Source organism: Monodelphis domestica, chromosome 1 (assembly GCF_027887165.1).
Source record: "Monodelphis domestica isolate mMonDom1 chromosome 1, mMonDom1.pri, whole genome shotgun sequence".
Lineage (NCBI taxonomy): Eukaryota > Metazoa > Chordata > Mammalia > Didelphimorphia > Didelphidae > Monodelphis > Monodelphis domestica.
In genome coordinates, this window is record NC_077227.1 from 738,060,843 (window position 1) to 738,080,914 (window position 20,072).

The window sequence follows — 20,072 nt, forward strand, 5'->3', positions numbered from 1 at the left end:
CCTTTGGGCCAGGGCAGGCATTCTTGTGGCTGCCTCCCTCCCTTTGTGCCTAGGATGGTGCCCAAGGCCAACACTCGGTCCTGGCTCTGCGGTGCCCTTTGTGGGGCCTGGAGAGCCCCAGGGGCAGCTCGGTCCTCCCATTTCTGGGGCTCAGCAGCGCCGCCTACAGCCATCGTCTGGGGGGTCTCCCAGCAGGCTTTCAGGGGCATCTGCCAGTTTCCTGCTCCTCGGACACACAGGACTTGCCCAGGGTCACTGGGGAAGAGGTGTGGCCTGAAAGGGAGCCGGGGCCAAGGCCACAGCCGGGAGCCTCAGTCTCCTCCTCCGTAAAATGGGGACCCCAACCCCCCCGACTGTCAAGGACCCGAGGGGCCCCCCACAGGGAGGCCTGGGCCCCCCCAGCCCAGGAATGGCGCGGAGCCCCGCCTAGAGGAATCCAATCTTTATTCTCTGTAAAGTGCTTCCAACGCAAAGAACAAGCTTCGGAACAGAAGGACGAGGAGGACAAACGGGGAGCAAAGCTGGGGGTCCCTCGCGCTGCGCCTGCAGGGGCCGGGGGGCGTCCCAGGTCTCCATCCCCCCCCCCCCCCCGGGCCGGACCAAGGCTTCCTTTGAAAGTGCAGCAGCCGGGAGCTAAGGCAGCGGCCGGGGCGCCCCGAAGGGCAGCGGCCCCGTGTGGCCAGGAGAGCCGAGGGAGGCCGGCCGGGGAGGGGGCGCCCCGACCCTCCTTCCGGGCTCCTGGGCCCCCAAGCCAAAGCCCCCCGCCCCGGCCAGGGGCGCCCCCTCTTCCCTCCGGGGGAGGGCGGGGGGGGAAAGCCCATCGTGGAGGGGGAGGCGGGACAGGCGGCCCCCCAAGGCACGTGGTCCGGCCTGATGATTTCTCCTAAGGAGGCGCCGGCCGCGGTTTGGGCATGTGAACGGCAAAGCAGAGACAGAGAAGCTTCGAAACGGCGAAACCCAAACAGGTCCGGGGCAGGAAGCCGGGCCGGGCGGACGCAGGGACCCCGAACCCCACCCTGCACCCCGACACGCGCTGGGGCGCCCATCTGGGGTGGGGCCGGAGAGCCGAGGGGGGCACGTGTGCATGGATGTGCGTGTGCGCGTGTGCATGTGTCTGCGTGTGTGTACATGTGCTGTGTGTATATGCGTGTCTGTGTGTGCGTGTCTGCGTGTCTGTACATGCGCTATGTGTATGTGCGTGTGTGTATGTGTCTGCGTGTGTCTGTGTGTGTGTCTATACATGTGCTATGTGTATGTGCGTGTGTGTGCATGTGTCTGTGTGTCTGTGATGTGCTGTGTGTATGTGTGTCTGCATGTGTCTGCGTGTGCGTGTCTGTACATGTGCTGTGTGTGTGTGTGTCTGTGTGCGTGTCTATACATGTGCTATGTGTATGTGCGTGTCTGCGTGTGCGTGTGTGCCGTGTGTGCGTGTGTGCATGTGTCTGCGTGTGTGCGTGTGTGCATGTGTCTGCGTGTGTGCCGTGTGTGCCGTGTGTGCATGTGTCTGTGCGTGTGCCGTGTGTGCGCGTGCGCGCGTGCGGGGCGGCTCACTTGGGGCGCCCCCGGGGCCCGGCGGGGATCTGCAGCAGGGTGGGCGACGTGTCCATGATGCGCACCAGCAGCTGGTCGATGTAGCTCTCCAGCTCGTGCACGTGCTCGTCGCGGCGGCTCAGCTCGCGCTCGCGCTGCGTCAGGAGGGCGATCAGCTCGTCGTGGGTCAGGTGGTAGTACTTGGCCGCCTGGTCGGGGGGCTGCGAGGGGTCCTGGCGGGGCAGAGCGAGGCGCGGCGCTCACTGAGCGGCTGCCCGATGGGCCCCCCCACCCCCTCCCCCCCCCCCGGCCGGCGGCTCACCTTCAGCTTCCCCTTGGACTCGGCCGGGTGGTCGGCCTGGGGGGCCGCGGGCTGGACGCCGCCGGACGTGACCGTCTTGAGTTTCTCCAGACCGCTGGTCAGGGCCGAGCTGAGGCCGGAGCGTGGCGGCTTCTTGTCTGCGGCTGCTTCGGGGGGGGCCGTGCTGAGGGGCTTCACGGGGTGGGGGCTGTGGAGAGGGGGGGGTCAGAGGCCGGACAGAGAGCCGGGCCGGAGCCGGCCTCGGACCCTCCTCGGCCTCCATTCTAAGAAGGCAGAAGGGGGGGTTAGAAGAAAAAGGGGAGGAGGGGACCCCAAGTCTGGCTCCGGCCCAGGACACACATATGCCCCCCTCAACCTGCCCAGGCCAGGGCTCTAGGGGGGTCCTCCGGCCATTAGGCTGCAAAGTACCCCCTGAAGTGTGGGGCTGACCCCCTCCCCCACCCCAGTGACCTCCAGGAGCAACAGCACCATCTTCCTTTTGGCATTCAAGGCCTCCAGGATGATGGCCAGACAGACTCAGGGTCACTTCCTCCTGGTCTCCCTGCAGGCCCAGCGGAAATCCCGCCTCCTCCAGGAAGCCCCCCTGGGCCCTGGAAGGCCAGCCCGGCCCCTCCCCAGGCGCAGGAGCACCCAAGAGCGGACCCCCGAGGCCCAAATGCCAGGCCGCGCTGAGCCTGGGCCCCCCCAATCGGCCGGCCATGCCCCGGAGTGACCCCCCCAGCCCAGGGAGCCTCCGAGGAGGAGGAGGGGCGGCAGGAAGAGCTCCAGGCTGTCCCTCCCGGCCATCCTCATCCCTGCCTTCTCAGCAGGGGGTCTGAGGCCCGCAGGGTGGGGGAGGGGATGGCGGCTGGTTCCCCTCAGCCCCATTGGACAGAGGAGCAAACAGAGCCCAAGAGAGGGCGGCCGAGGCGAGAGCAGAGCGCGCAGCCCAGAGGCGCCACCCAGTGGCCGAAGCCGGAACGGCAGCCGTGCAGGCAGAAGGCGTTGGGGAGCCCGAAGGCCTTGGACGAGTCTCTTGTCCATCGGCGCCGGGCTGGGGGACCCCCGTGCCCCGCCCTCGCCGCTCTACGGCCTGACTCGGGGCGGACGCGGGGGGGGGGGGGGAATAAAAACTAAAAATCAGCCCCGCTTCCTGTCTGTTCCCCCACCCACCCAGGGAGGCCGGCGGGAGAGGGGGAAGAGCCCCGCCGCACTGGAAGGGCAGATCCTGCTGCCATCTCCCCTCCCCCATGGCCCAACTAAAATGGCAGAGGCCGTGCGCTCCCCCAAACAGCCCAGCTGAGGGATCGGACAATCACCAGAGGGCCAGGCTGCCCCCCCTCCCCCCCAGGTCAGTGTCTAAGGGCAGGGGGTTCCCTCCCGGCTGCGTGACCCTGGACAAGTCACCTAACCCCTCCAGGCAGGGGGAGGGGGAGGGGAGGACAGGTGGAAGCCCAGCACCTGCTTCCAGGTCTGCACGAGTCACCAGCCGGGGCAGCCCACCTCCATCCCACCCCTCCTTTCTGTGGTCAGGCCCACAGACCCTTCCTGGCTGCTCTGTCCTGCCCCTGGGGTGCTCCTTCTCACAGCACCCCCCTTTTAAGTATGGGGGAGGCTGGGCCCAGAGAAGGGAAGGAAGGGATGCAGCCCCGTCATGGCTCTGTTAGGGGGACCCTCCAAAGGGTCTAAAACAGACCCCCAAACCCCCAGCCATTTCCCCCCCGGCGGGGCCCGAGGAGCCCCCCAGAAAGCCAGTGTCGGGGGGTCTCAGCCGTCCCCAGAGCCTGGCCTCTGCCGGCGCTGCCCCCCGTGCCCCCCAGGGGTGCGGGGCCCTCACCTGGCGCCACGCTGGCTCGGACGCTCCTCAGCTGGTCGTGTCTCCAGGGGCAGAAGCGCAAGCGGGGTGGGAGGGGTCTCGGCCCCCCCCTCAATGGGCGAGGGGAGCTCCCGGGTTTCGGGGGAGTCTGGGGTAGAGCGGGGGAGGGGCCGGCTTCCATGCACAGAGGGGGCCTCTTGGCCGGCCTTCCCGTTCCCGTTAGTGGCCGGGCAGGAGGGGAGGGGAGGAGCGAGGGAGGGGTGGGGGGGGGGCCCCGCGGCCTGGGCTGGCTGGCTCCCGAGCCGCGTCCTCCCCGGCGGCCAGCAGGGCAGGGAGGCAGGTGGAGGCCGGACTCTGGCGCGGTGAGGAGAAGCTGCCCGCGTCGTCCTCGTCCCGAGCCCGGAGAGGATCTTGCTCCAAACGGGGGGCCGAGGGGGTGCCCGGCTCATCTGGGGGGGCCAGCAGGGGGCCGGAGGTCCCCTCGGCGGCACACTGGTCCGGCCGGCCCTCGGAGGGACGCACGTCCGGCTTTTCAAGGCCCGACTCCGTCCCCGGCGTCAGCATCTCCTCCCAGCGGCCGAGGTCCAGGAGGCTCAGGAAGGCATCTTCGGGGCGCGCTTGGGGCTCCCCCGGGCTCGCTTCTTGGTCTTCACTCTGAGAATTGGAGGGTGTGAAGAGGCGGGGAGGCTTGGGCGGGGGGCTCCCAGGCCGCAGCTCCTCGGGGAGCGGCGCCACTCCTCCTGGAAGGTCCGACCCCAGGGAGTCCGGCGGCTCGAGGGGGGGAGCGGCTTCTGGAGCCCCCCAAAGGCTCCCTTCTCGCTCCCAGTTTCTCCTCGGGATGGGCGGGGGGCTCTCGGGCCCGGGGGCGCCACTGACCATCTCGGACAACCAGATGTCGGTGATGACGTCCGCCTGCGTGGAAGAGCAGCCGCGCGCGCCCCCAGGCCCTCCTTCCGGCTCCTCGGACGGGCCCGGACCAGGCGACCCCCCCCTGCCCGCGGCTTGCTCTTCTCGGGGGACTGGGAGGGGCGGGACCCCACAACAGGGTCTCCCCCGCTTCGGGGTCCCAGCTCGGGCAGTGCCAGCTGGCTGACGAGGAAGGGCCGGGTCCTCGGGCCACGGGGGACGCCGGGCCGGCCAAAGCCCCACTCCGGCCGCCGTCGGGACTCCGGGCTCCGGCCGCCTCGAGGTCCGGCGCTGGGCCGCCACCCCTTCCTCTGGGATCTTCCGGACCCTCCGGCGTCCGGGGGCCCCCCGAGGGTGCCGGCTCCGCAGCCCAGGCCGAGCCCCCGGCATGGGGGGGCGGCCGGCCGGCAGTCACGGCCAAGGCGTCGAAGGCGTCGTCCCAGGGCGGCAGGGCCGCCGCCAGCGAGCCGCTGGGGAGAGAGCGAGCAGGTGAAGTGTGCTTGAGGGCCGTGTCGGCCAGCAGCTCCTCAAAGAAGGGGTTGCTCTGCAGGGAGGGGAGGAACGGGTTGGTGGCGCCCAGGCCGCGGGGAGCGGGGGGCGCAGCAGCGGGGGCCGGGTTAGCGCTTAGCATGCGAGGAGCAGGGGGAGAGCAGGGGGGGCTGCCCGGAGGAGGCGGCGGCGCAGGCACGGCTGGGCCCGGTTCTACCTGAGGAGACACGTCCAGGCTGGAAGGAGACAAAACCGGGGGCCCCCTGGTTAGAGTCCGGTCCCGCTGCGGACACACACGTGCACAAGCACACAGACCCCCAAGCACACACGTGTGCCCCCACGCCTCTAGGACACGCAGCCCACTGAAACCCAGAGTGCCAGCCTGGGAGTGAGGCGGCGCCCCCAAGGGGGAGGGGTAGCCCCCACGGCACAGAGCACCCACACCACCCCTAGACAGACACACAGACAGGCATCCACATAGACACACAGATAGCACACAGACAGACAGACACCCAGACAAACACCCACATCCCCAGACACCCAGACAGACACACACGCACGTACACCTGCACAGACACACACAGAGACACATAAGACACCCGCACAGACACCTGCACAGACACCGACACCCGCACACACAGACACCAGCAGACACACAGACACCTGCACAGACACCGACACACACAGACACCCGCAGACACCCACACAGACACCCACAGACACAGACACCGACACCCGCATACACAGACATCCGCAGACACCCACAGACAACTGCACAGACACCCACAGACACCGACACCCGCACACACAGACACCAGCAGACACACAGACACCTGCACAGACACAGACACACACAGACACCCGCAGACACCCACACAGACGCAGACACCGACACCCGCATACACAAACACCCGCAGACACCCACAGACAACTGCACAGACACACACAGACAGACACCCACACAGACAGACACCCGCACAGACACACACAGAGACATACACAGACACCTGCACAGACACACAGACACAGACACACAGACACCTGCACAGACACATAAGACACCTGCACAGACACACACAGACACCTGCACAGACACCCACAGAGACACATCAGACACCCACAGACACCTGCACAGACACAGACACCTGCAGACACACACAGAGACACATAAGACACCCTCACAGACATCCACAGACACACACACACAGACACCTGCACAGACACCCACAGACACATATGACACCCACACAGACACCTGCACAGATACCCACAGACACCTGCACAGACACCCACAGACACACAGAGACACATAAGACACCTGCAGACACCCACACACCTACACAGACACACAGAGACACATAAGACACCCAGACACCTGCACAGACACAGACACCTGCAGACACACAGAGACACATAAGACACCTGCATAGACACCTGCGCAGACACCCACACACAGACACACATAAGACACCCGCACAGACACCTGCAGACAGACACTTGCACACACACCCACAGACACCCCCACAGACACCCACAGACACACAGACACCTGCACAGAGACACAGACACCCGCACACAGACACCCGCAGACACAGAAACCTGCAGACACCCGCAGACACACACAGACAACTGCACAGACACAGACACCCACAGACACCAACACCTGCACACACAGACACCCGCACACACACACAGACACCTGCACAGACACACACAGAGACACATCAGACACCCGCAGACACCTGCACAGACAGACACCTGCAGACACAGAGACACATAAGACACCCTCACAGACACACACAGACACACACACAGACACCTGCACAGACACATAAGACACCCACACAGACACACAGACACCTGCACAGACACACACCGACACCTGCACAGACACACACAGAGACATACACAGACACCCGCACAGACACACACAGACTCAGACACCCGCAGACACACACAGACACCTGCACAGACACAGACACCTGCACAGACACACACAGACACCCACACAGACACCCACAGAGACATACACAGACACACACAGACTCAGACACCCGCAGACACACACAGACACCCGCACAGACACAGACACCTGCACAGACACACACAGAGACACATCAGAAACCCGCAGACACCCACAGACACAAACACACACATAAGACACCCACACAGACACAGACACCTGCACAGACACACACAGAGACACATAAGACACCCGCAGACACACACAGACACCTACACAGACACACAGACACACAAGACACCCGCACAGACACCCACAGACACCTGCACAGACACACACAGACACACACACCTGCAGACACACACTCCTGCACAGACACACACAGAGACACATAAGACACCTGCACAGACACACACAGACACCTGCGCAGACACAGACACCCGCACACACAGATGCATATAAGACACCCACACAGACACCTGCAGACAGACACAGACACACAGACACCTGCACAGACACAGACACACACAGACACCTGCAGACAGACACACACAGACACCCGCAGACACACACAGACACCTGCATAGACACAGACACACACAGACACAGACACCTGCACAGACACCCGCAGACACCCACAGACACACACCCGCACAGACACACACAGAGACATACACAGACACCCGCACAGACACACACAGACACATAAGACACCCTCACAGACACCCACAGACACACACACACACACACAGACACCTGCACAGACACACACACACACAAGACACCCACGCAGACACACAGACCCAGACACCTGCACGGACACACACAGACACACAGACACACACAGACACCTGCACAGACATACACAGAGACACATAAGACACCTGTAGACACAGACACCCGCACACACACACACACACGACATCCGCACACACACACACACACACACAGACACCTGCACAGAGACACAGGCACACACAGACACCCGCACACACACAGACACCTGCACACAGAGACACACACATACTCGTAGACACCTGCACAGACACCTGCGCACACACACAGACACCCGCACACAGACACACAGACATGCAGACACCTTCACAGACACCCGCGCACACACACAGACAGACCCTCTGTCCCCCGCAGAGACCGTCTTGGCCCCCAAAGCAGTACCCCGGCTGGCCCAGGGGTTCTCAAAGCTGGGCAGGGCAGGGTCAGAGCCCAGGCACAGAATGGACCAGTAAACCGGGCCGGGAGGGCCAGGGACAGTCCCTCCACTCGGGACGGGCATCAGAGGGGCACTCGAGGCCGTCTCTGCCAAGGGCTGAAAGCCGGGTAGGTGTCACGGAGTCAGGACGTCTGGCTTCATCCGGGCCGAGCACCCCCTGGCCGCGGTGGGGGGGTGGCTTTGGTTGGGGAGGGGCCTGTGGCGGGGCCAGAGGGTGGCTGTGACCAGGGGGCAGAGCGGCGAGGCAGCCCCAGGTTCCACTCCCGAAGGGCCACCCCTCTGCCTAGCTAAGAAGCCGCCTTCGGTGATTTCCTCAGCCCCCGCCATCCCCGAGGAGCCCCCAGAGGTGGCGCGTGGCTGCCTGAATCCAGTCAGCTGGACGGCCAGCACACTGACCGGCGCCAGGCTCAGCCTTTTACCGGGGTGGGCACTGGGGGTTCAGAGAGCCGAAGGGAAGCCTGTGAAGGCATTGGGGAGATGCAAAGGCAGGACTCAAACTGGGACTTCCAGACTTAAGATCTCGGGCTGTCCCTCCTGTGAGGTGGGCGCCCCTCCGCCCAGCTCAAGGCCCAGGATGGAGCCCCAAGCAGGTGGCCCTGGGGTGAGAGCCTCCCTTCTCTGCTGCCCTTGGAGGCCGCCACAACTTTCGCTCTGGCAGAGGCTGAGCAACCTGTCTGGGCCCCGCGGCCTCCTCTCGGGTCACGTGCTCACAGATCTCCGGGGGGGGGTGGGGTGGGAGGGAAGACGAGGGAGGCCCGGCGGGGTCGGGGCCTCTTCCCTGGCCCACATCATCCTGTGTGAGGCCGCTTCTTCCTCCGCCGCCTCCCTTCCCGGGTCCCACACAGAGCCTGGGGGGGCTCCAGGATGCTTCTCTCCTCCCACTTTCTTCTGGCTCCCCGGCCGGGGGCCAAGCAGGGGAGACCGGAAAGAGCACAGGACTAGGAGACCGACGGGAGACCCGAGTTCAAATCCAGATTTAGGGCTTCCTAGCCTTGCAGCTCTGGGAAGTTCTGTTCAGAAGCGGCCCTGCGGAGGCTCAGTGCTCACCTCTGCCCGCCTTCCAGTCCCTGTCTGCCCACCCTGAAGAACAGCCCACTGCTGGGCCCTGGCGGCCTCCCTCCCTCTCCCTGAGGCTTCTGGGGGAGGGGAGGAGAAAAGGAAAGGGAGGGGGAGGGGAAAGGAGGGAAGAAGAGGAGGGGAGAGGGAAGGGAGGGAAGGGGAGGGGGAGGGGAACGGGAGGGCTCCTCCACAACTTTTGTTCCACTTTGCCAGCCCCCCAAGCTCTGCGGGGCACCCGGTCAGGATGGGGGTGAGGAGGGCAGGCAGAGCGCAGGCACACAAAGAGCCCCTGGAGGGCTCCCCAAGGAGGTAGCTGCAGGCTGAGGTGGGGCGCCCCAGTGAGGTCATCCTGGCCATCCCCCTGCCTCCTATTGCCGGGAGATGGGCGGCCGGCTGGTCTGGAGGCTGGATTGGGGAGGAGGCCGGGCAAGTCCCCCCGCAGGCCTCCCCAAAGGCTGTGCCGGCTGAATCCTGCCCCTTGGCTCCCCCTAAGTCCGGCAGTCAGAACTCCCTTTGGCGCCTGGCCCCAGTCCATGGCACCCCACAATTCCCCCAATACCCGCCTCTGCACCCCAGATGGCCCTCGGCCCGAAACGTCCCCTCCTGGCCTCAGAAACCCTGGCGTACTTGGCGCCCAGCACAGAGGGGTCTCTGCGTGCCCAGAGGCTGCCCGAGGAACGGGCGCCCCCCGGGAGGGTACCCCGAGCCTCCCCTGCATCCCCCCGCAGCGGCCTCAAGACCAGCACAAACCCTTTGTCCAACCCCTGATGACCCTCCTCCCCGCCTTCTCCTCCGGGCTGGCCTCTGAGCTGCCTCCCCAACATGCTCTCACACACACACACACACACGCACACGCACACATGGTGCCGGGAGCCAGGCCAAGCAGCCGGGGTGGGAAGGGCGTGCCCAGAGCAGAGAAGCAGAGGCTGGGACCACCTCGCACCCGAGACCCAGGCTGGATCCCAGGCCAGGAGTGAGGACACAGGGCGGCCCAGGCCGGGAGTGGACGGCACAGGGGTCACGGCGGCCCCCAGCTAGCGGAGCCCCAGGCACATCCCAGAAGCCTCCCTGCCGGGCACCAGCTAGAGTCGCCCCCAATTCACAGAAGCACTCCGAGGCCTGCCAGGGAAGGGCAGCCACGTGCCCGCCATCACCAGGCAGGAGCAACAGGGCCAGCCACCGCCCAGACCACAAGGCCCAAATCTGAACATCAGGGGCAGCTGTCTGGCTCCAGGAGACACGGCTGCCTCCTGCCTGAGCCTCCCCCGCTGAGCCTCCCCTGCCCGAGTCTTCCCTGCCTGAGCCTCCCCCGCTGAGCCTCCCCTGCCCGAGCCTCTGCGGCATGGAGCTGCCCCAGGGGGACCATGGGAGCTCCCTGAGCCTCTGGTCTGGCCTCCCTCACCTGGGCTTCTGTGGGTGCTCCTTAGCTTCCCGGGAGCCGAACCAGCCACTGCGGCCTCTGTCGTCGGGGGAGGCGCCCAGGCTGGGGCCCATCTTCTCCCCGAAGGAGCCACGGCGGCCCACGTGGTGGTGGTGGTGGAAGAGGCCCACGCCGCGCGCCTTGCGCTCCTCCTTTCTTGGTTCTTCCTTCTCGGCTGAGGCCACCACCATGGGGGCGGCCACCTGGACCGGCTTCCCTTCGGCCCGCCCGGCATCAGCCTCCACTCCGGCCTCCTCTCGGCGGACACTCGGCGCGGCCAGCTTCTCGGCGCTGCCGCCGTGGCCTCCCCTGGCCCAAGGGCCCGTGTCCGGGGGCCCCGTCCCCTCCTCGGCCCGGCGGAGCGAGAGCCCGTGGAGGGGGCCCGAGATGGAGGCCCGGTGGGCGGCCGGGGCGGGCGGCTCATCGCCGTACACGTGGCTCCCGTTGATGCAGAGGGAGGACCCGGACACGGCATCGTGACCAGCCCGCGGCTGACCGGCCTGCACCTGGCTGACCTCGTCACTGTAGGCCCGTTTGTGGGTCAGCAGTTTGGGGGATGGCGCGGAGTCCCTGCCTGGAAGAGGAGAGACCCTGTGCTGGGGGGCACATCGGGGGGAGGAGCCTCCTGGCCCCCTGGATAGCCCCCCCATGCCTTGATCCGACCTGGGTGCCCACAGGGGCAAGGATAGCATCCCCCCATTTCAGACTGGGGCCCCCCCAAACTCCCCTATTGGAGCCTGGGCAAGGGCCAGGGCTATGCAGGCCGTGTCCCTGAGTCTGGAGGCTATGTGACAGAGCATCCCCCCCACCTCTCTCCCCCCGGGGCCCCCCTGCCCCTCTCCTCTCCTGGGGCCCCCCTGCCCCCTCTCCTCTCCTGGGGCCCCCTGCCTCTCTCCCCCCTGTGGCCCCCCTGCCCCCCTCCTCTCCTGGGGCCCCCCTGCCCCCTCTCCTCTCCTGGGGCCCCCCTGCCCCCTCTCCTCTCCTGGGGCCCCCTGCCTCTCTCCCCCCTGTGGCCCCCCTGCCCCCCTCCTCTCCTGGGGCCCCCCTGCCCCCTCTCCTCTCCTGGGGCCCCCCTGCCCCCTCTCCTCTCCTGGGGCCCCCTGCCTCTCTCCCCCCTGCGGCCCCCCTGCCCCCCTCCTCTCCTGGGGCCCCCCTGCCCCTCTCCTCTCCTGGGGCCCCCTGCCTCTCTCCCCCCTGTGGCCCCCCTGCCCCTCTCCTCTCCTGGGGCCCCCTCCTCTCTCCCCCCGGGGCCCCCCTGCCCCCCTCCTCTCCTGGGGCCCCCACACTCACCGCCATCAGTGGAGAGGCGGCTGTGGCGGCTCGGGGAGCGCGTCAGGTAGTCGGGGCCGGGCCAGGCGAGGCTGCCGCTGGCGGAGGACAAGGTGCTGTCGGAGCCCAGCGACGTGTTAGACTGCGTCAGTGACGACTTGCGCAGCTTGTTGCGCAGGAAGAACGTCTTGGCTTTGGCCTTCTTGCCGGGCAGCTCGGCCTCGTCCAGGGCGGCGCAGCCGGGCACGATGGCCGACGCCGACTCGAGCTCGAAGCGCTTCTTGCCCTTCACCTTGTCCTTGAGCTTGCCGAAGGGCGAGCGCGCCTTGTCCTTGGCCGAGAGGTCGAACATGCTCGCGCTCAGCGGGTTGCGCGTGAACTGGACGCCCACCTGGATCTCGCCGCGCTCCTTCTCCTTCTTGCCCGCCTTCGAGTGCAGCTTGTACCACCTGCAGGGGGGCCGGGGGGCTCAGTGAGGGGCCCCCGAGTCCTGCCCGGCCGTGCCCCCCACCATGCCCCCTCAACCTGCCCCCGCTGTGCCCCCCATCCTGCCCCTGCCGTACCCCCGCTGTGCCCCCCATCCTGCCCCTGCCGTGCCCCCACTGTGCCCCCTCAACCTGCCCCCGCTGGGCCCCCCATCCTGCCCCTGCCGTACCCCCGCCGTGCCTCCCATCCTGCCCCTGCTGTACCCCCGCTGTGCCCCCCATCCTGCCCCTGCTGTGCCCCCACTGTGCCCCCCATCCTGCCCCTGCTGGGCCCCCCATCCTGCCCCTGCTGTACCCCCGCTGTGCCCCCCATCCTGCCCCTGCCGTACCCCCGCTGTGCCCCCTAGGTCCTGCCCCCACTGTGCCCCCATCCAGGCTGGTCGTGCCCCCCGCCGTGCCCCCCATCCTGCCCCTGCTGTGCCCGCCTGTCTCCAGCTCTAACCATCTCTGCCCGGGACGGGGGAGCCTCAGGGCAGGAGAGAGAAGAGACGGGGTCACATGGGCCAGAGAGGAGGGGGGGAAAGAAGAGACACCCAGAGAGGTGACGAAAGGCACAGAGCCGGCCAGTCGGGGGGGATCCGCCCCCCTTGCTGTCCCCCCTCCTTCCTGCTCCGCTGGGGGCCCACAAGCCCTGTGGCTCCCCACATCCAATCCTCTATCCCAGAAGCCCTTGTTTCTAAGGCGAGAGAACAGGGAGCTCCTGGCCCCCCCCAACCCCCCGGCTCCCCTCGAGCCCCCAAGGGGTGGCCAGAGCCCACGCCAGGGTCTCCTCCGGCCACAGACGGTCAGCTGTGGCCTGGGAGCCGGGAAGGCCATCGTACAGATGAGGAGACGGAGCTGCGACAGCTAGAAGGGCCCCCCAGGAACCTCCAGCCCCCCACTTTGCAGGCCAGAAAACAGAAGCTCGGGCCTGGCCCCGGGCCGTGGGGAGAGGCGGGGGAGGAGAGAGCCCCCAGCCTGGGCAGGGGTCCGGGTCCGGCCAGCCTCTGTCGGCCTCCTCGCCCACCCCCGGCCGCCATCTTGTCTCCTCAGGCCCTCCCCGGCGCCTGCCTCCACCCTCCCCCAGGTGTGCCCAGGGCGTTTTCAGAGAGGCCGAGAGTGACCAGCGGCCACGTGCTCGACGCCCCTCGGGCCGCCCCACACCACCCCGGCCTACCGCTCTGGGTTTCGAACTCGCTCCTCCATGGCCGCTTCGGCGAGACGCCGCTCCCCCCTCTGTGCCTCAGTGGCCCCGACACGTCCCGGCCTGGCGTGGGGAAGGGGCTGGCCATGCCCCGACGGCCACCCAACGGCCGCTCAGAAGGCTGGTGCCAGGTGGGGGCGGGCAGGGGACCCTCGAGAGCCTGGGGGATCCGGGGGGACCCCAAAGCCACTGAGCCCCGGCTGGGACAGGCCTGCCTCGTCCCAGCAACAGCCGCCCAACTGCCACCAACGGCCGCGGCCCCACCCCCGCCCAGGGAGAGCAGCTCCGGCCCGGGGGAAGGGCTCAGCCCAGATGCCTCGGAAATGATTCCCTCGGCCCGAGGGCAGGCCTGGCACCCGAGTGCCTTGGAGGAGCCCAACCCGTGCCAGGCTGGCACAGAGAGGAGCCCCCTTCCCCTCACGACCACCCCATTCCCCCTACAGAGGAAGAAACTGAGGCTAAGGGACCCACCCAGGGTGCACCTGCTCCCTGACTCCCCATTTTACACAAGGGGAAACTGAGGCATGGCATTGCTGGGGAAGCCTGTGGAAGACCCTGTGCAGTGCCCCTCCATCTGACAGCCCTGTGGTGCCCCTCTTCTGGGAGTCAGAAAGGGCCCCCCATTACCCCCACCAGGCCTCGCCCTGGCCAGTGTCCCCTGGAACAGGCAGACCATGCCAGCGGGGGCACACAGAGCAGGGGGCACAGAGAGGGGCACACAGAATGGGAGGCATGGAGGGGGCACAGAGCGGGGGGGATAGAAGGGGCACAGAGTGGGGAGATAGAAGGGGCACAGAGTGGGGGGCATGGAGGGGGCACACAGAGCAGGGGGCACAGAGAGGGGCACACAGAATGGGAGGCATGGAGGGGGCACAGAGCGGGGGGGGATAGAAGGGGCACAGAGTGGGGAGATAGAAGGGGCACAGAGTGGGGGGCATGGAGGGGGCACACAGAGCAGGGGGCACAGAGAGGGGCACACAGAATGGGAGGCATGAAGGAGGCATGGAGGGGGCACAGAGCGGGGGGGATAGAAGGGGCACAGAGTGGGGAGATAGAAGGGGCACAGAGTGGGGGGCATGGAGGGGGCACACAGAGCAGGGGGCACAGAGAGGGGCACACAGAATGGGAGGCATGAAGGAGGCATGGAGGGGGCACAGAGCGGGGGGGGGATAGAAGGGGCACAGAGCGGGGGGCATGGAGGGGGCACCCAGAGCGGGGGGGATAGAAGGGGCACAGAGTGGGGGGCATGGAGGGGGCACCCAGAGCGGGGGGGATAGAAGGGGCACAGAGCGGGGGGCATGGAGGGGGCACCCAGAGCGGGGGGGATAGAAGGGGCACAGAGCGGGGGGCATGGAGGGGGCACCCAGAGCGGGGGGGATAGAAGGGGCACAGAGTGGGGGGCATGGAGGGGGCACCCAGAGCGGGGGGGATAGAAGGGGCACAGAGTGGGGGGCATGGAGGAGGCACCCAGAGCGGGGGGGGGGGGGATAGAAGGGGCACAGAGTGGGGGACATGGAGAGGGGCACCCAGAGCGGGGGGGATAGAAGGGGCACAGAGTGGGGGACATGGAGAGGGGCACACAGAATAGGAGGCATGGAGGGGGCACAGAGCGGGGGGCATGGAGGGGGCACCCAGAGCGGGGGGGATAGAAGGGGCACAGAGCGGGGGGCATGGAGGGGACACACAGAACGGGGGGATAGAAGGGGCACGGAGCGGGGGGGATAGAAGAGGCACAGAGTGGGGGGCATGGAGGGGACACAGAGCAGGGGGGATAGAAGGGGCACAGAGTGGGGAAACATCTGGAGGGCAGCCGGAGGGGAGCCTCGAGGTCACGGGCCACAGCTGGGAAGTGGGGGGCGGGGCTGCACCACCCCATCCCGAGGCAGGGTCCCCGCAGGGTCCCCCATCCCCCCACGGGAGCCGCCGGGCACCCGGGGCAGGATGCGGGGTTTCTAGTGAAGTGGCTCCCAGGAGGGGGGCCTCAGCCTGGCTTAGGGGTCCGGGGGCCCCCCCCATCTCCTCCCTTCCTCCGACCCGCCTGGAGGCTCACTCCCCTCCTCTCCCCCCCCCTCGGCCCCTCCCCCTCCCCCGGGTTCCTCAGTCCTCCGCTGCTGCCAGCCAGGAGAGCCCGGGTGGAGGGGATGGGGGGGGGGGGGGCTGCCTTCCAGGCCAGGCTGGAGCGCAGCACCCCAGGAGGAAGAGGGGCGCTGTGGCCCTGCGCCCCAAGGGTCCCCCCTGCTTGCCCCCATGGGGCCGCACCGGCTTTCCAGGGCTTTACTCTAACTTCTGTCTCGCCAGGGGAGGCGCTGTGGGGCCACCGTTAAAGCACACGTAAATGGGGCAGCGGGGGGCGGGGCTGGGGGCGGGGCGTCCTTCAGGCCGGGTGACCCTGGGCCAGTCACTTCACACACCCAATCGAGGGCGGGGAGTCGAGAGGCCCCGCCTTCCCAGCCCCCCTGGAGACCCCCCCAGAGCCCAGGAGGCGCCCCGAAGGCGCCCCGAAGGCGGGGCTTCCTGCAGGCCCGGGAGGGGATGGGAGGGAGAAGGCCCGGGCCTCTTCCTGGCCCAGCTCCAGCCGCCCCATCAGAAGAATGGGAACAATGAGGGCACCTTCCCTGGCACGCGCGCTGGTACAGCCCTTCCGAAGGACATGCCTGCCGGCCTCATTACCCCCGAGGGGGATCCTGCGGCCCCCCACAAGGAGGACCTGGGCTGGGGGAGGGAGAAGGAGCCCGAGGGCCCAGGAGACCCCCGATTCCCAGCTCCCTTACCCCAGGCCAGAACCGAACAGCGGATGAGGACTTGGGGGGTAGGAAGGTGGGGGGGAATCCTGTCCCCCCCCCAGATTCTGGGGGCGTTCCAGCCCCAACCCATCCCGGAGCAGAAGGGGGGGGCCGCGGCGCAACCCAGCTGGGCAACACAAGGTCACATGAGCTCTAGTCCAGGAGGGGGCGGGGCAGTGTGGCGGCCCCTCCCCCGCCCCGCCTGTAGGCCAGGCCCCTTCCCACCTTCCCAGAGAGCCGCTCCCCCTACACGCTCGGTGGCTGCGGGGCTCCCACCGTCCTCCGCCCGGGCCCACCAGAGCCTTTAATCGGACAGCATCCCCATGGCCGCTCTGGACCCTTTCATTCCAGCCCAGAGAAATCACCTCTGCAATTCTCTCACCCATCCCCATGGACCCTGGGTTCGAATCCTGCCCCGGGCCAGTCCATCCGAGCCAACAAAAACATTGGCTTCGCAGCCGGGGTGGAGCAAGGTTCCCGGCCAGGGCACACCGAGGCCTGCCCGAGGCTACATTCCGAGGAAAGAAGGCAGCTAAGAGAGGTGCAGAGCGGTTGGGGGGGGGGGGGATCAAGGCAGACTTCCTGGAGGAGGTGGCATTCTAAAGGGCGGAGTCCCAGCCTCAGGGTCTCAGTGACCTAATCTGGGTTGTTAGTACTTGGGCCACTCCCCACCCGGGCCCAGGGAGAAGAGATCAAGAGGCCTAGTGAAGAGGGAGTCCAGAAGTCCTGGGTTCCAATCCTGTCTCGTTCTGCCCCTACAAAGTCTATATGCTATCTCTGGCTGCGGAAACACCAGCAAGTTATGGAGCTGGCCGAACTCGAACAAGAAGGGAGTCAGCCTCCATCCGCCTCCGCCCCGCCCCCAGCTCTCCGTCGGGCCCCCGGGGACCTCAGTCACAGACACAGTAACACTAATCATGTAAGAGTCGCGATCGCAAAGCGCGCTCTCGGCCCCTCCTCCAAGGGGGTGGCGGCCCGGCCCCCCGCGGCGCGGCCCCCCGCCCGGCACTCACTGCGTGTGCTGGGCGCGGCCCTGGCGGAAGACCTGGTCCAGGGGCACGGTGGCCTGGCCCAAGAACTTGTCGATGCCGATGAGCGAGCGGTGCATGGCGGTGAGCACGAGCAGGCAGGCGGGCTCGGGCCCCGGGCCCGGCACGTCGGGGGCCTCGGCGTCCTGCGCCCTCAGCAGCCCGTCCAGCGCCCCGGGGGCCAGCTCGAAGACGCACTCCTCGCGCCACTCGGGGCAGCCCGTGCTCTTCTCCACCACCGAGGTGCTGTACTTCTCGCGCCCCACCTGGATCACGGTGTACGCGTCGCTCGTGCTGCTGCCCCCCGTGCCTTTGCCCCGCAGCCCGCGGGCCTGGAGGACGGTCACCTGGACGTGCGTGGGCAGCCAGCGCGCCGGGCCACCCCCGGGGGGCTCCATGGCCGCCCACCCGAGCAAGCGAGCCGGCCCGGGCCTCGGCAGGCGCGGCCCCTGTGGCGGGGCCCCGGCGGCGGCGGCGGCGGCGGCGGCAGCAAAAGCGTCCGGGCCCGACCTAGTCACCCTCCGCTCCCCCCTTCGGCTCTCCGCTCCTGAGGGGCGCGCCGGCCGGCCGCGAGCCCGAGCTGACGTCACCGCCGGCCCCGCCCCCTGCGGCTACGGCCCCGCCCCCGGCCACGCGCCCGCCGTTCGCTGGGCGGCTGCAGAGCCCGTCGGCCCGGGCGGGGGCGGGGACGGCGAGTCCGGGGGCGGGGTCTGACGGGGCCGGGACTGACTGCGGAGCGCTGCAGTGCGGAGCAGGGAGGGCGGGGTCAGGGACGAGCACCTCCTCCGCGTCTTCGGCCCGGCTTGCCCCGCCCCCACCCGCTGGGCTTCCCTCACCTGCCCTTCCCCTCCCCTCCCTCCTCCCCGCCTCTTCTTCCCTTCCCCATTCCTGCCCTGAGGCTCCCCTCCCCTCCTCCCCTTCTCTCCCTTCCCCATCGCCTCCCCATCTCTCCTCCTCTCCGCCCCCTCCCCCCCCTTCCCTCCGGGGCTTTGGCCCTGCCCTTGGGGGCTTCCTAGAGCCTGCCCCGCCCCCAGGCTTCACGGGGAGCCCTTCCGGCTGTCCACAGTCGTTCCTTGGCCCCCTCCCCTTCTGGGGCTGCTAAACTCCTTGGCCTCAGTTTCCTCCAACGTCCAACGAGGAGGTGGGCTGCGGGGGCGGCGCCGAGCTCCCCTGGAGCTCCTGGCGGCCCAAGTGAGCCCAGGGCCGGCCTGGCTCGCTGCAGTTGGCACACCGAACGTGGCCTGAACTACCGGCCACACTCAGGGTCTTTGGCTGCCCATTTGGCCTGTACCACCATCTATGGGCAGGGGGGTCCCTTTGGGGGGGGGGGGGGAACACTGAGGCCCGCCAGAGGGGCTGACAGGGCTAGCCAAGCCCCCCTTTAGAGGTGAGGTGATGGCCCAGATTCCCCCCACCCGCTAAGGGGGAGCCACAGAGGACCCCCAAAGCCAGGGCGCCCCCCCTGCCTTGGCCTCCTGTGCAGAATCCCAAGGAAGGACCTTCCCCTCCTAGTGGGGGTTGGACGGTTCTGATCTGCCCATTTTGGAGAGAGGTGACTTTCTGGGTCATTCTGCTGGGTCTGGCCCAGAAACCTTCCCATAGAGCCGGCCTGGGGCCAGGCTTCAGGAGGATGTCCCGCCCCGGACTGTGTGCCTCGGCCTCCGTGTCCTGCTTTTCTGTGATGCCCACATCCCGGGGCGGCCTGGTCCAGCAGCTCAGGGATGGAGGCAGCCGCTGAGCCGCTCATGAGTTACGGAAGACGTGCAGGAGCCTGGCATCCTGGGAGGGAGCGCAGGGGAATGAGCCACCTGCCTGCCCTGGGCCTCCCCAGGAGGGCCCTTCTCCAGCTTGGCTTAACACCGTAATCCGGGGCTGCTCCCTGGAACCACCTTCTCCGGATGCCGAGGAGCGGCGAGCCCCCAGCTGACCGTGGGGTGGGGCTATCCCCGCCATGTTGGCAGCCTTCCTCCGTTTCCCTGCGCCTTGCAAGGAGGCTCCCTGGTGTCATCCTGCCCCCTCATGGGCCCTCACACATTCCTCCCGGGCCTCCAAGGCCGTTCTTGTGCCAAAGGCCTGTTCAGAGCTAGGATGGGCCTTGGGGGCCATCTAGGCCTAGAAGGAGACACTAAGGCATCGAGAGCTAAGAGACAATATTGAACTGGGAGTCAGGAAAACCTGGGTTCAGATTCTGCCCCGAACACGTCACTTAAACTCTCTGAGCCTCGGTTTAGGAGCAGCGACCGCCGCGGGCATTGTTGTGAGGGCCCATGGAGATCCCTGGGGAGGCACTTTGCAAACATCCTCTGGGGCACAGCAGTGAAGCACCATGGAAAGCAAGGCTGCGTTTGGAGGCAGAAGGCCCGGGTTCGGTGCCTGGCAGCTGGTGTGGCCTTGAGCAGGGGCAGAACCAGGGAGGACAGAGTCCAGGGGCCCCTGCCCTGGTCGGCCCTGGCCTCAGGCTTCCATTCGGAGCGGAGGACATGGATCAGCTGGAAAGGCCAAAGAGGATGACCACCAGGACGGCGAAGGGCCACACCACCTGCGACGGTCCACTGAAGAGAAGCCTGGAACTGAAGCGAAGTCTCGGCAGTGCATGGCAGCTGGCCTTA

The 20,072-nt window shown here is 67.5% G+C and overlaps 1 protein-coding gene across 4 annotated transcripts; it reads right to left on the minus strand.

Moving 5' to 3' along the window:
* Positions 1-427: 427 nt before the first annotated feature.
* RAB11FIP5 (RAB11 family interacting protein 5) lies at positions 428-18,056 on the minus strand. Of its 4 annotated transcripts, XM_056814075.1 has the most exons (5): positions 17,449-18,056; positions 12,006-12,433; positions 10,698-11,289; positions 1,853-2,039; positions 428-1,763 (listed from the first exon to the last, which is right to left on the minus strand). In XM_056814075.1, exons 1-5 carry the CDS (start codon positions 17,859-17,861, stop codon positions 1,548-1,550), a joined length of 1,836 nt encoding a protein of 611 aa, XP_056670053.1. In that variant the 5' UTR covers positions 17,862-18,056; the 3' UTR covers positions 428-1,547. The 4 variants fall into 4 exon arrangements, with proteins under 4 accessions (XP_056670053.1, XP_056670051.1, XP_056670050.1 ...); XM_056814073.1 differs by lacking the exons at positions 428-1,763; positions 1,853-2,039 and adding an exon at positions 4,107-5,023; XM_056814072.1 differs by lacking the exons at positions 428-1,763; positions 1,853-2,039 and adding an exon at positions 4,107-5,278.
* Positions 18,057-20,072: the final 2,016 nt, after the last annotated feature.